Source organism: Seriola lalandi, unplaced genomic scaffold, assembly GCF_002814215.2.
Source record: "Seriola lalandi dorsalis isolate HSWRI2012SDOR001 ecotype SW California unplaced genomic scaffold, Sedor1 jcf7180002054563, whole genome shotgun sequence".
Classification (NCBI taxonomy): domain Eukaryota; kingdom Metazoa; phylum Chordata; class Actinopteri; order Carangiformes; family Carangidae; genus Seriola; species Seriola lalandi.
In genome coordinates this window covers 1,739,877-1,754,229 of record NW_019525116.1, presented here as the reverse complement: position 1 = coordinate 1,754,229, position 14,353 = coordinate 1,739,877, and the positions used below count along the sequence as shown (strand labels likewise).

The following is a 14,353-nucleotide window of genomic DNA, read 5'->3' as shown; positions in this document are numbered from 1 at the left end:
ACACACACCGACAGACACACCCCCTCTCACCCCTCCTACAGCCAACACTTCCAGCAGAAAGTCGCCTCCCACTATAAAGCTCAGGGAGTTTCAGCCGGGCTGAGCGCTGTCAGGGAGGAAACCCAGCGGCGGGTATCGGTGGATTCAAGTCGCTTCTCTCCACACACACACACACACACATACACGCACGCACGCACACACACACATACAGAGGAAAACAGGCTGCAACAGCTCGGGTCTTGTCCGTGCTCGCTCTCACACAGACCGTCACATGGGAACAACCCAACACTTTTGTATGAGGGCGTGAAATGTAGCGAGAACTCTGCGGTTAAAATCGTCTCTGTAATTGTAATACAGGCGCGTTAATGTAGTTCCTAAGAAGATAATTTAAAAAAAAAGAATAAGGTTTTTATTCTAGCAAGATGCAGCCTTAGACTCTCTGCTTCTCAAAGTGGAAATATGAAGTTCGGTTCAACAATTCCTGTCAAGATGGAAAACAGCACTCCTTAGCCGAGCAGACGAGATGGGAAAATGGGAGTTAACAATGGTAAGTCTAAGATATGATCCAAGATCAATAACTCAGCTGAGCAGTAGATCTGGGTTTGTTGTGTAATTTATTTCCACTGACACAAACTTTAGTCTCTGTAATGTAACACAAATGCAAGTAAATTTTGCTTTTATTGTGAAGATATCCCTGCTCTGCTGGCTCCTGCAGTTTACTCTGTGTGTGTGTGTGTGTGTGTGTGTGTGTGTGTATGTGTGTGTGTATGTGTGTGTGTGTGTGTGTGTTTATATATAAACCGTGTAAACTAAAAATCTACCCCACAGCAAATCTGTAGTCTCCCATGGGAATCTGCAGTCCACAGGCTGTTTGTACTGAAGCTGCAGGGAGTCTGGCACCAGTTTGTATTCCTATTACATTCAAGTCACACAGCTGAGCATCATACAGTAGCCTCTCTAAAATAATCACCAGACAGGCTATTAAAAACTCAGAGGGGTCAGTGTCCTCTGGAAAATGCATTAAGTCTTTTTGTAAAGCTCATGCTAAATATTGACTGTGGTTCCAGATGTTCTTGTTATTTCTGGCTGTTTGGATTAAGAAGAAGAGGCACTGCCTGAGAAAGGGGTTAAAGATCTTTATTATTATTATTATTATTATTATTATTATTGTGCAAGGGACAGAAAGGTTAGAAAAGGTTAAAAAGAAAAACACCTCCTGGATTCTTCAGAACTTTTTCAGAGTTTTTAAATAACTTTCTAGGTTTTTCAAGATAAATCAGTATTTATTTTGCTCAGCTCTGTGACTCCAATGCAATGTTAATACAGGATGTTGCAAAAGGTCAAGACCAAAACTGTGTTTACTTCCCTCCGTTGATGAGTTCTCTTGCTGCTCCATGATCATATTTAATGTGGTAGAGACGTGCTACACCTGTGGCTAGCAGGTCGTCCAACAACAACAACAACATAATGTTTTTTATTTTGATTTTTACATCAGTCAGTTGTGCTCAGTCCCACCACGATATCACTGACACAGAGCGGGACACAAGTCACAGTTTCCCGTCTGTGTAGCAACCAAACGATTCTAGTTTCTGCGTGGGGGGGGACAATAGGGTTTGTGTGATACTGGTTAACACTGTCTTTTTAGATAAAGACATTTAAATAATCATTTGCATAAGATGATGCAAGTCCTCTCATGTAGATAATTGATTTTCAACTACTGTTGTGAGCACGTGTAGTTTCTTTCATCCCCTCTGCAGTATGAAGCCGCTTGCTGCACGTCCACACTGTCCAGCCATGATTTAGACGCTTCAAAAATAGTTATATTTAAGATTCAAGAGCATGTGTAGTTTTGTTGTATGCACATTATTATCTGTGCTTAATAGAGCTTAGAGGAAGATATTGAATATCTACTTGCTTTGACTCCAGGGAAGTTGTGTAGATTTGAAAAAAACATTTGCATATAAACCAGATGGATTAGACATTAGTCATGCAAGAGCTGTTACTGACGCCCAGGTTATGTAACACATAAAGCAATTAAAGGAGCACTCGCCTGATTTTGCACATGCAAGTGTAGTTTACTTGTCTTGAGTTTTACTCAGAGCGTGAAAGCAGATGTATAATGTCCTCTGTTGCTCTTAAGGAGCTTTGTCAAGTCTGACAGTGATGTCATTGTGATGTTATCGGGGTGATCGCAGCTGGGGCTTGGAGAATTAAAAAAGTGGGACCTTTCAACTACTAGGAACAAAAAGTCAGGATATTTTCACCCCAGTTTCTTCGATTATTTTTAAGTGTTTCGCAAAAGATTCCTAACTTTGTGGAAGTAAAAAAATACCAAAACAATGGAGAGCTCCTTTATTGGAGGGTAAAGAAAATGGCTGCCCTCAGGTTTACTGTACGCTGTTGAAAATACAAACCAGCCTTTTTTAAATTGTGCGACACAGCTGCGGTCTCATTATGCTACTATAACGATCTTGTTCTCAAGCAGCAAACAGTGAACAAGGTGCTCAGTATTCACATTGGATAAACCCCGTTCCTCTGTGTACATGTGCTGTTGAGCGTTCTGGAGGAGCTGTTGCTAAAACGCTGATTGAAAGCTCTCACCGAGATCAAACGACGGCTTGTCTGAATATCTAATGGAACCCGTGTGTTTTAGATCAGCACACTTGGCGCTGAGCTAGCCTATGATCCTCCGAGGCTCTCTCCATTGGTTACTGGAGGATGAGTGATGGTGAAGGAAACATCTGACATTTAGCATTTGTTCTGGTATTTTGCTTTGATACACTAACCTTTTGATAATCCTCTATTTGTCCATAAACATTCTTATGTACGTCCAGAATTCATGGAAGTTTCAGCAGCTTACGGTGTCGTGGGGAAATTATGAAAATGAAAACCAAGCACAGGTTACAAAAACCAGCATGTCACGTGGATGAATCTCTGATAATTACTATCATTACACGCTAACATGTTTGTGCAGTCATTGAAGGCTTGAAACGACGGTTATGAGTACAAGCAAATATTATGTAGTTGCTGTGGTTCACATGGGATGAGTGTGCGTCTCGGTGGTGTTGTGTCACTTGTTTGTGTGAGGGGTCACCAGGCGGTTTGGCCATGGAGTCTTGCAGCTATTTTTACCCCCTTGTGGCTCAACCTCTGACCCTAATGTTGTGAGCAGTAACACTACTAGATATATATTTGTGTTTCTGACCCGTATCTGCATATTTTCGAAACACAAGCAGGAGCGTTGGATGGAAGCTGCTCTCAGTGTGAATGCTGATATAAAACTTAAATATCATTTTCCACTTCTGTCTCTCACCAGAACCCAGTGCAGGAATGGGGTGAGGAGTTCGAGGATGGCGCAGTTTACGGGGTCACACTGCGTCGGGAGCCCGTCCCCTCTGCCCCAAGCCCCAATGGGACAAATCCATGCTGCGCTTTTGTCCAGTACCGGACCTGCAAGGTGCGGCGTCTGAAGGCCGCTACCCTGGATCTGCTAGTGAATCATCTCCTGGACCCCGGCTGCCAGGATCAGGATTACAGCAAGATCTTCCTCTCCACATACAGAACCTTTACCAGCTCCTCAAAGCTCATAGAGCTGCTCTTTCAGAGGTAATCTTTGTGCCACTGTATGTCTGGTTTTCTCTGTTTCTTGTTCTGTTTTTTATTTCTGGAAAATACACTTATTAATTCCTTTTGAGGGTTAGATGAGAAGATTAATACCAAATATGAAGCTACAGCCAGCAGCCAGTTAGCTTAGCTTAGCATAATGACTGGAAACAGGTGGAAACAGCTAGCTTGGCTCTGTTAACTAACAAAATCTGCCTGCTAGCACCTCTAAAAAAGCTCACTTATTAATGCCTTATATATAATTTATTTATCTGTGTAAACGTGTAAAATTCTCTTGTAACCAGTGTTTCCAGTCTTTGTGCCAAGTTAAGCTAACAAGGCTGCTGGATGTAGCCATGTCAAACTGACATGTGGTGTTACTTTTGGTTTCGTGGTTTTATTACTGTGCCGGGCCAAGAAATAGTCTGGCACGTAAATGTGCTTGAATCTGGGAATGTTGTTGGTGCAGAGTCACCATGTTGTGTAAGGGTGTTTTTTTTTTTTACATGTTTCTGTGACAAAGCAACTCTCCCCTCAGCTTTGATGTAATAATAAGTACCTAGCAGGTGCTCATTATCTTGAGGCCAACAACAACAACAATTGTGCACAGAGCGGTTTTAGGCTGTGGCTGGCATGACTTGAGGTCAGGGTAAAGATAGCTGCAGAGGAGGGACAAATAATAATTAAAAAGTACACTGTGACTTCTTCTTTTTTATTCTTCTTTTGCATGTTTTTGACCCTGTTTTCATTCTTATAGTGACAGTGCTGCCTCCGATCTGGACAACAGTGAAAGCTACAGGAGGTAAGTGGATGAATCTTCCCTTGATCAACTTCATTTAAAACACCATTTAAATGAAAAAAAAAACTTGAACCCTTATATGCTTTAAAGTGTTGTTCAACTAGTTAAAATGTAATGACTCTTCCACTGCCTCCACAGCCCTCTGTTGGCCTTTGTCCAGACATGGTTGGATGAGTACAGCGAGGACTTCAGGGATCCTCCCGTGCACCTGGCACTCAGGCTGTTGTTGGATCACCTGAGGATCAGCTCTGCGGTGCATGACAATATGCGCAGCCAACCCAACTTCTGCTCGTTGGCTGGGCAAGCTGAGGCGCTGCTCAAGCGGCTGCAGAAAGAAGGTGATCCTCCCACACATAACATGATAAAAAAGTGATAAGGCCTTTGTTCACACGCCATACCATCGTCATAGCATTCAACATTGTGAAAATCCTCCTGCCGTGCTCACACTCTTTTTCTGGATTCCTGCTCTGTGTGTTTGTCCAGAAGCTGCCCCGACAGGTCTGGAACAAGAGGAGGGATCTGGTGATGAAGATTCAGGATGTGAACACTCAGTGGATCGACTTGGTATCATGGATTTCTCTGCTTCAGCCGTCGCCGAACAGCTCACCCGAATGGATTCTGTACGTGAGAGGATATTGTATGTTCCACGTTTACACACGTCACTTGTTTTAGATTGATTATTAAAGGCTGATAATTGGTTTTCATGGTGTTTCAGGCTCTATTTGTCAAAGTGGTGCCTTACCAGTGTCTGGGCTGTGTGTGGTCTCAAAGAGACAAGAAGGAAAACATGTCTCCCACCATCCGGGCCACCATTGCGCAGTTCAACGCCATCACCAACCAGGTCATCATGTCCCTGCTCTGCCAGCCTACAGACCCCACCTCCAGTCCCACTTCCTCCTGCCGGCCTCCCACTACTCCAGTGCAAAGGGCCCGTATCATAGAGAAGTGGATCAGAGTAGCACAGGTCAGTAAAAAAGCCAGAGTGACTAGATATCAGTTGGCATTCAGGTTTCAAGTCCAATACGTCATAAGAACCTCATTTACACAGCCTTTGTTTTAGGAGAACAATCGTCACCACAAAACATTTGAAATTAATTTGAAATTAAGTGAATCCTGAACGCAGACTCTTTCTTCTCCAGGAGTGTCGTCAGTTGAAGAACTTCTCCTCTCTCAGGGCGATCCTGTCGGCCCTTCAGTCTAATGCAGTTTACAGGCTGAGAAAGACCTGGGCTGCTGTTAGCAGGTAAGGTTGGACTTTAGCCATTTCTAAGGTCAATGATTTTGTCTGTCTCTATGGTTGCGTTTATATTGTGTTTTACATAATTGTTTTTTAATGAGGGCATTGAACCTTTATCCAGTGCAATTCAATGTCTTTGATAGAGCAAGTCAGCAAATGTCTTGCTTTTGTGTGACCTATATTCTGTGTCAGGTCGTGAACATTGTAGTAAGCTATTATAATGTCAAGGACAGATGAAGCATAACTTCATGTTTGTCCTCTTTTATGGTTTAAACATCTGGTCATCGACAAAGAACTGAAATGTAAAATTTTAACACCAGTTATTGTGAATTATAGTTAATTATTAATGTATCATATATTGGATTAAATAGCTGCATATTTACTAACTCTGGTGTCTGTTCTTTTTGCAGAGACAGCATGGCCACGTTCAATAACCTCTGTGAAACCTTCCCTGATGAGAACTGTGTTCTAACCAACAGAGAGCTCCTGGTCGAGGTGAGAACAAAACTGCTGGTTGCACAAAAAAACAGCCTACATTTACTTCATTGTTTACAGTGTTAACCCTGAGATTCACAGGTCATGAACCTACACTCTTATAAAGAGAGAGAGTCGAAAACCAGCTGTATGAGAATCAGTTTTTTTTTTGGTGATACTAAATAAATGCTATCTTCATAATTTAGCTCTAAATACTAATTTGTATTCCACACCAGCATAGTTTAACATTTGTGACATTTTTATCATGAACCTGTCAAACTTGCAAATGTTAGTCTAAGTTCTGCTACTAAGCTAGCTAAGCTAAGTTACAGCAATAGTCCATTCACAACTGCAGTAATGTTAGCTAGCTAGCTAAAGTTTGTTTGTAATTTGATTTCTTTATATAGCAGAACATAATTATAGCGTTTCTCTGTAACTTATGCTACTTAGCTACTAAGCTAACTTAGCTAATATACTACATAGTTATGGGTACAGTTCAAACACAACTAAAGTAATGTTAGCTAGCAAGCTAATGTTTGTTAGCTATAAAATAAAGTAATTTAATTCTTATAGCAAAACATAAGAGTCTCTGTAACTTACGCTACTTAGCTACTAAGCTACTTGGTTATAGGAACAGCTCATACACAACTACAGCAACGCAAGCTAGCAAGTTAATGTTAGCAGCTATAAACAGCTGTCAGTTTAGTAATATAAAGTAGTAGTAAAGTATACTTAGATAATGTCATTTGTAAATTTTTTAAGTGGTGGTGCCAGTCATAGTTAAGATAAATATTTGAATACTGTGTATAACTGACAAAAGTGACTGATAGGAGGAAATATTCCTATAAAAAAAGGCCTGATTGACGCATCTATATATAAGGGTTAATGTTTACCAATGCAAGCAAGTCAATCTGCTTCATCTGCTACATACTTTCAGTCCCAGCAACAACAAAAACCTTTCAGTGATGTGAAAGCTAATTAAATCATTAATACAACCAGTATCTGGGTTTTAGTGTGGGACTATTTCACCAGAGGTTAAATATTTTGTTTTGTAAAGAGAACGGGGGAATGAACTGCAGAGAACATAGTACAAAGAATGTCACTGAAAACATGTTTGGAAATGGTTTTCTTCCTGTACATGGATTTTCTCCTTTAATTATTAAAAAGATTCATTTTTCAGTTAATATTTACAATGTGTTAATGGGAAACCAGGTGCCTCAAGCACATTGTGTTCCCTTTTTTTTCTTTTATGTAGTCTCCTTTAGGCAACTGCGTCAGAGGCGTCTTGTGTCTAGTTACAGTGAAAGGACTCTAAAGTCAATAGATTACCAGTATTTCCTCTACACAACAACTGAGCAACAGAATTTGCTGCTTCACAAAAAAGTTCAAAGAGATTCTTCACTATGAAATCATTTTAATTGTGTTGTTCTCCTCCTTTTAACTTTCCATTGTAGCTGTATTCAGGCACTGCCTTTTATGAAGGAAACTGATCTATGTAAACACAATCGGTCATACACTTAAGCCTGTTTGCTGTTTCCAATAACAGATAGCACATAACCCTAACCCACAAAGACTTAAGAGGCTTGGAGAACTCCTCAACAGGATGTCCAAGTTAATGTGTAATAAAACCTATTCATGCATTGAAAACTTTTGCTTTATAAGACACTTCACATGCTTCATTAGAAGACACCTTGAACGTGCTTGTGTGAATTCATATAATGGACTGTCTAAAAGATGTAAGATAAAATCTTGCAGATTATTTTTAATAATGGGTCAATGTATGTGTCTATAACCTTCAACTGAATATAGCTCTGTCTGACCCTCTTCGACAGGACGGGGGCCAAGCGACTGAGGATAACATTTCTCCAAAGATATCCAAGCGGTGTCCAGTCCCCAGACAGATGGTAAGCCAAACCTCCAGATGAGGAAAGAGCTGAGATGTTTTGAAGACAGGACATGAAGCCCAATGCCATATATCGCTGAGGTCTAGTTCAACCGAATCGCTAAGCAGCAAACCTTCTTTTCCTGCAGCAGTAAATTTGCTGTTTTACACTGATAATGTTTCAAAATGTTATCCCTTTTGTCATGTGCTATTGTCTTGGGGTCATTTTACCCGAAGCTGGGTTAATTTCAGCTTTTCAAATAGACACATGCAAAATCCCTCTCATATTATCCAACTCTAAAAGCCACAGGAGAGCCAATTTCCCACAGTGTGGGTGGAGTATCTCTGGCATGGCAGAGACCCAAACCTATCTTTAGCCTTGCTTGGTGCTGAACAAGTTTCAAATGGCCTCAGATCACCAGGATTATAGGATAGTAATAATAGACTTAACTGGGGTCTTTTATAAGTCATATGCACAGGGCTGTAACATGAACCCAGGGCGCTGCTAACTGGGACGTGCCCTGTATCAATGTCGTCCAATCTCAACCCATTCAATACAGTTCAAAAATGAAAAAAAGAAAAGAAAAAGCTAATGACTGGATTTGAAAGTCACAACTGAACAGATACAGTGACAGTGGAAAGACCTGCTGTAAGCTTAATGGAAGGTGTGCTTACATGCTGTTTCTTTGCAGAGTACCTCCAGTGGAGTGGTTCCTTACCTGGGCACCTATCTGACCGTCCTCACCATGCTGGACACTGCTCTGCCAGACACTTTGGAGGTGCGTAATATAGCTTGAGTAACAGCTGCTCTGTATAATATTTAACTTTCAGTGGTGAAGTATATACTGTGCAGTAAAATATCTCATAATGTTACATTGCAATACATAGTAGTGGGTAGCGGGGGTCGTGATTCTGAAACTGAGACTGAAACTGCCATATAAACATCCATCTTGCGGGATCGCGATACATGATACTCTGCAGTTTTTTACTGCATTTTCAATTTGCTAAATCTGGGATGTTAGAATAAAGTGTCACTGTTGTGTTTGTGTTCAGTTCTTGATCCAATCAATCATTGATAAATGCAGTAAATAAATAGTGTTTAATCTTTTCTTCTGACAGGGAGGGCTGATAAACCTTGAGAAGAGAAGGAGGGTAAGTGGTTCCTCTTTGTGTCATCTTTTATGTATTTCAGTACAAAGGTGTTCACATAACATCATGTCAGCATCACATGCTTGTGTGTTTGGGTGTGTACAGTGTATTTGCACTGTGAGAGTAAACAGAGCAGGTTGCACATTTTCTGACACTTGTTTTTAGTGAATATCATGCTGAAAGCTAGAGATCTTTGGTTACGCTTTTTAAACCTTTACATATATCTTTAAGGAAAACCTCACTGCAGCTTTTTAACTGTTCAAAGTATCGTGCTGTATCACCTTGTTAGTCCAGGCAGGTTATGCAACCACACAGACGGCAGGAAGCAGGACACCTCGCAGCCTCTGTCACTCTGTTTATCGACCGACATTTCTCTCTCCCTGCAGGAGTTTGAGGTTCTGTCACAGATCCGTGTGCTGCAGGCGTCCTGTTCGCAGTACAACCTGCCCCATCACCCCAGAATCGCTGCCTGGCTGCAGGGATACAAGCTGCTCACTGACCAGGAGAGGTGAGATGCAAAATGTGTTTCAGTTCCTCAGTAGAGGAAAGCCTGATAAAAGCCCAATAAAAATTTGGTAGTTACATAATCTACATAGTATGAATGTCATGTTCAGCTGTTATATGGCATCTGGCCAGTTAATCAGTTCTTGTTATCAGCTGAAGCATGGGAGTAATGCTGTCACAGCTGGAGTGTTGTCATCAAGAAACGACTGGTTTGACATTTATAATGCAAACGTTCATTCGTCTCGAGTGTCACTTTCTGATGTTGTTGTTCGTGTTTGATGTGTTTGCAGCTACGAGCTGTCGAGACAGCTGGAGCCTCCGGTAGACCTCTGTTCACCAACCCTCTGGAGCCACCGCACGCTCACAAAGAAACTCTCCAGGTGAGTATCGCGCTCTGGTCTGATTTGAATATTCAAACACACACACACCACACTCACATTTTACTATGCACATAACACTTAAACAATGAAGTAACAAGTGGTACAGACAGTATTTGCTGACTCATTTTTATGCCACAACAGGAAAAGGAATTAAATGTTTAAAGTATATTTTGATGCATGCAGTGCTGATCCGCTGTAAAAAGAAAACAAATCCTACAATATTCTATATTTATAATAACTTTATTATCATAGAATGAGTTTTTGTCTTTGGTACAAATCTCAAGTTAAATCTCTGTCCTCAGTCTCCTGACAGTGAGCGATGGATCAAAGAAACTCCCTGCTGATCAGATCAGCGTTTCATCTTCTGGATCCAGTGGATCTGAGATGGAGGATCTCTCCTCCCCAAACTCGGCCTGCTCCATCAGACTGCAGGTAAACAGCTGTTTGTGTGTGTGTGTGTTTCTGTATGTATCTGCCTCATTGTCTCATAACCTTGTTTTCTGTCCATCCTTTGTCCTTTATGGCACGAACAATGGTGTCTTTTGTTGACAGCTTTGTCATGCTCTGCCTTCATCTAAAGGGTCTCTGTGTTCAGAACAACATCCACTATTTACACTTCACAAACAATCGTCCCGTTTTAAGTGTTCAAACAAACCCTTAAGCATCTCTAATGAGGAGTAAATGGCTTTTAGAACTGGGAATCTTACATAAGCTCCCTTCACAAAAGATCTTCTTTAAAGGGTTGTAGAAACTAGCGTGAGCCCTCAACAAGGAGAATTTCAATTGAGCAGGTCCCTGGTTGAACTGGAGTGACTATTGTTTTCTCCCAGTGGCACTCATCAGTACTCTTTCTCCCTCTCTTCTTCTCTGCAGTCCTTTCACAGCTCATGCAACAATGTGTCCGAGGCCTTCTCTTCCTCCTTGCCCTCCTCTTCCTCACCCTCTCCCTGCTCTTCCTCGGCTTCCTCTCCGGACTCCCCTACTCCCTCCAGCTCCCCAGCCTCGTCATGCAGCGGTGCTCGGCCGAAGCCTGCCCCGGTCTCGCACCACAAGCGCTCCGTGTCCATGACCTCCCTGCCCGTGTATAACCGTCAGGTGGCGGACTCCTGTATAGTCAGGGTGAGCGTGGACCTGACCCAGAACAACGGCAACATGTACAAAAGCATCATGGTGAGATTATCCTCCAGAAAATATTTTAAAATCTGATTATATATAAAAATGTAAGGTATGGTTTATGGTTGTAAACAAATATTTTTTCAGTGTAGCATTCCTACTTTTATTTAAAGACGTCTCCAGAAATGTTTGAAGACATACTATGTTTGGAATAATAATTTGTGTTTTTCTACAAAAAAGTTCAATTAGCGCAGTAAAAAATATTAAAATGACTTTAAAATTGTTGAAAAATCCAGAACATATGAATATGCAAAAATTTTCCATCTTAAAAATCTTAAATCGTGGACAAAAGAAATCTCCCACTTCACTGAAAAGTCAGTGCATGTGCAAATTTCCTCGTCACAGTCCTGTAACTTTAATATTGGCTTTTAAACTAGTTATGACGTGCACAGTGAAACTTTCCCCCTTCAACAGATGAATATGAAAACAAACTCTGCACATACATCATTCTGCACAGTGAAGGTAAAACATCAATAAGCAGAATCCATTTCTAAGTGGAGGCAGACTTTAATATAATAAACACTTCTTCCACTACTCTGCTCTATTTGCATGAGCAGCACCTTTAGTAAAGCACAATGTTGTAACTGATTTTCTCAAGCACAAACTTCCTTCTGTATTTTATAGTTAACCAGCCAGGACAAAACTGCTCAGGTGATTCAGCGGGCGCTGGAAAAGCATCATCTTGAGCACATGGACTGGCAGGAGTTCACCCTGACGCAGGTCATCTCTCAGGAAAGAGGTCAGAACAGAAGGACTTGAAATGAATCCTTGAAATAGAGCAGAAAAAAAGAAAAACACCTCTCATGACACTTGTTTTTTTTTCTGTTTTCAGAGCTGCTCATACCAGACAAAGCAAACGTCTTCTATGCTATGTCCACAACGGCCAACTTTGACTTTGTTTTGCGGCAATTCCCCAAAGGCCAGAAGAAACCGCTGAGGGCCACATCCAGCCTGGGACGTTACACAAAATAGCACTTCCACTCTACAGATTCTCCACCTGGAAGAGCTCATGGGACGTTCCTGGAAAGTGTTCTTTATTTTCTTTTTTAATAGTTGTTTATAGGAAAGGTATCCTCTCTCAATGTGACTTTTTTTTTTTTAACGTTGATGATGATGTAGAAGCACTTTATGAAGAAGAATGCAGCAGAAACTGATGAAGCTTTAAAAAAAACACCTGGACCGGATATGCCTTTATATTTCTGTTGGAATAAACTGGGTATGAATCCGACTATTAAACCAAAAAAAAGCAAGATTAAAAAACCCCCCATTCCTTGACTTTTTCCCTCAGGTGTGTTGGTAAAACATTTTCTCTCTGACTCTGCTGCTATATGTCTCTCCCAGAAACTGTATGGGTGTGAAGATGCACACGCTGCCCTCAGAGAGCAACACGTGCCACCATCAGCGACCTATTTATACATGTACATTGAGAAATGACCAGCCGTGTCCCAACACAGCTGGGCGCCATTAATAACCTGTGTGTCAGAAAGGGAATGTGGGTCAGATGCTGTGTGAAGGGTGCCGGTAATGAACCCCTGGGGCCCCCCCCCCCCCCTGCAGTAGGTTATCTGCTGCCACTTGAGATGAGAGAGTCCGATGTCCTTATGTGTCGCCGTGCCTGTGCCATCTGAGGAGCGGGCGGGGACGTTCTCACCAGGGATCACTGTGTTCCCTGCGACGTCGTGATACTCATCATGTGTGGCCGGCAGCCCCGACTGGAAAGATGGCATTCCTGAACTGGCGTTACCATGGCAGCAGAGACTTTGATGGATGGGGATGTAAATGGCGAATGGCTACTGTATCTAGATTAGACAACAATAAGGGTGGACTGTTGTTTGTGATTTTTGTGTTTGTGCTATGACTAAGTAGCTTTGACTTTTAGAGTTTCAGATTTTGTAATGTTTTGTATTTATTTTCACTTTTGTTCCACTGTGGTTCACTTTGAATGCACCTTTATTTGATTAATGACACATTGTGATGACTCACTAACAGGCTTTAACTTGTCTTCTGACTGGCGGGAAAATACTTACTTACTTTATTTTGCAACATGTTTGATTAGTGTGCTTATAATTTTAGAGATGTCTTATTTTCCGACGAATCCTGATAATATCTAAAGTGATAATGTTTTATATTTTACTTAATTGTATTTAACAAGTTGGTTCAGACTTGTGAAGCCTGGATGTAACTGGTGCTTAAATGGCTTGACCTAAAGCCTAATGAGGAGTTTAGATCTGATCATTTCATTGACATCAATTGACGCAAACGCTGTAACGAGATAGTTGATACTGATCATGTTTTCTTACAGTTAAAACTCCAGGGAGTATTTGCAAAGTGGAATAGTTATACAATGAACAGACATGAAAAGTTTTATTGCTCAACTTGCTCAAGGGCGTAGGTAGCTGCCGAGGAAAGAAACGGGCGTCTCGTTGAATTCCTCAATCCACATTCTCCCTGTAAACAGCAAACACTCTCCCAAAAGCTTATTTCTACCGGCAACTGTGCAATATCCCTCTCTTGGCAACTGAAACTTGAATTGATAGTATTTCTTGGCTTATAAAAAAAACTTCATATTGTTCAGTCTTTTTTAATGAAGATAATATCACAGTTGTAAAACAAAAAGGAATAAATTGTTTAAAAAAAAAAAAAAAAAAATCCAAGGTTTGAAATGCATTTACACCCTGTATTGATGACTTTCTAATAAACAAATTTTCCTATTTCCCATGGCCTTCATCATCCTTTTTTATTTTTTATTTTTTACAGTTGATCTAATGACTTGGTTTGAGGCTTATTTTATTAAAGACAAGTTTTAAAAATGTCTGCTTTGAATTTAATTAGGCTATTAATATGAAAATATGAACCAATTGTCTCTACCTCTACTATATCACAAGTTGAAAATATAGTCAAACTACCATAGCCTACATTTTGTCTTAAATAAAGTGGCTTAATATAATCCACAAAAACTAGCAAATGCATTTAAAAAGATGAATAACAGTTTCTTTCAAACATAACACATATATCAGATGAGTCTGTGAATTTCATGAGAATGAGGATTAAAAGGATATATTATGGAAAAACTGAACTCTTTAACCATGTTCCAATATAAACCTTTCCGTAGGCCACATGAAAAAAAAAAAGATTTATGTGTGATCTACTGA

At 40.7% G+C, this 14,353-nt stretch overlaps 1 protein-coding gene across 1 annotated transcript; it reads left to right on the top strand.

The window, feature by feature from the left end:
- Positions 1 to 101: 101 nt before the first annotated feature.
- On the top strand, positions 102 to 13,917 carry rgl3b (ral guanine nucleotide dissociation stimulator-like 3b). The gene is made up of 17 exons (XM_023416354.2): positions 102 to 547; positions 3,317 to 3,606; positions 4,361 to 4,405; positions 4,541 to 4,740; positions 4,886 to 5,022; positions 5,118 to 5,366; positions 5,542 to 5,645; positions 6,050 to 6,134; positions 7,946 to 8,017; positions 8,688 to 8,774; positions 9,115 to 9,147; positions 9,531 to 9,652; positions 9,939 to 10,028; positions 10,331 to 10,460; positions 10,902 to 11,198; positions 11,826 to 11,940; positions 12,034 to 13,917. The coding sequence occupies exons 1-17, from the start codon at positions 524 to 526 to the stop codon at positions 12,171 to 12,173; spliced, it is 2,220 nt and encodes a 739-aa protein (XP_023272122.1). The 5' UTR covers positions 102 to 523; the 3' UTR covers positions 12,174 to 13,917.
- Positions 13,918 to 14,353: the final 436 nt, after the last annotated feature.

What these genes read in the sequence shown, in the direction of transcription:
- rgl3b (XM_023416354.2), top strand. Translation starts at nt 524, where the DNA reads ATGGGAAAATGGGAGTTAACAATG. An exon ending in AGTGGATCAGAGTAGCACAG is followed by an intron (nt 5,367 to 5,541) that starts GTCAGTAAAAAA and finishes TTTCTTCTCCAG; the next exon opens with GAGTGTCGTCAGTTGAAGAA. An exon ending in CTCACAAAGAAACTCTCCAG is followed by an intron (nt 10,029 to 10,330) that starts GTGAGTATCGCG and finishes CTCTGTCCTCAG; the next exon opens with TCTCCTGACAGTGAGCGATG.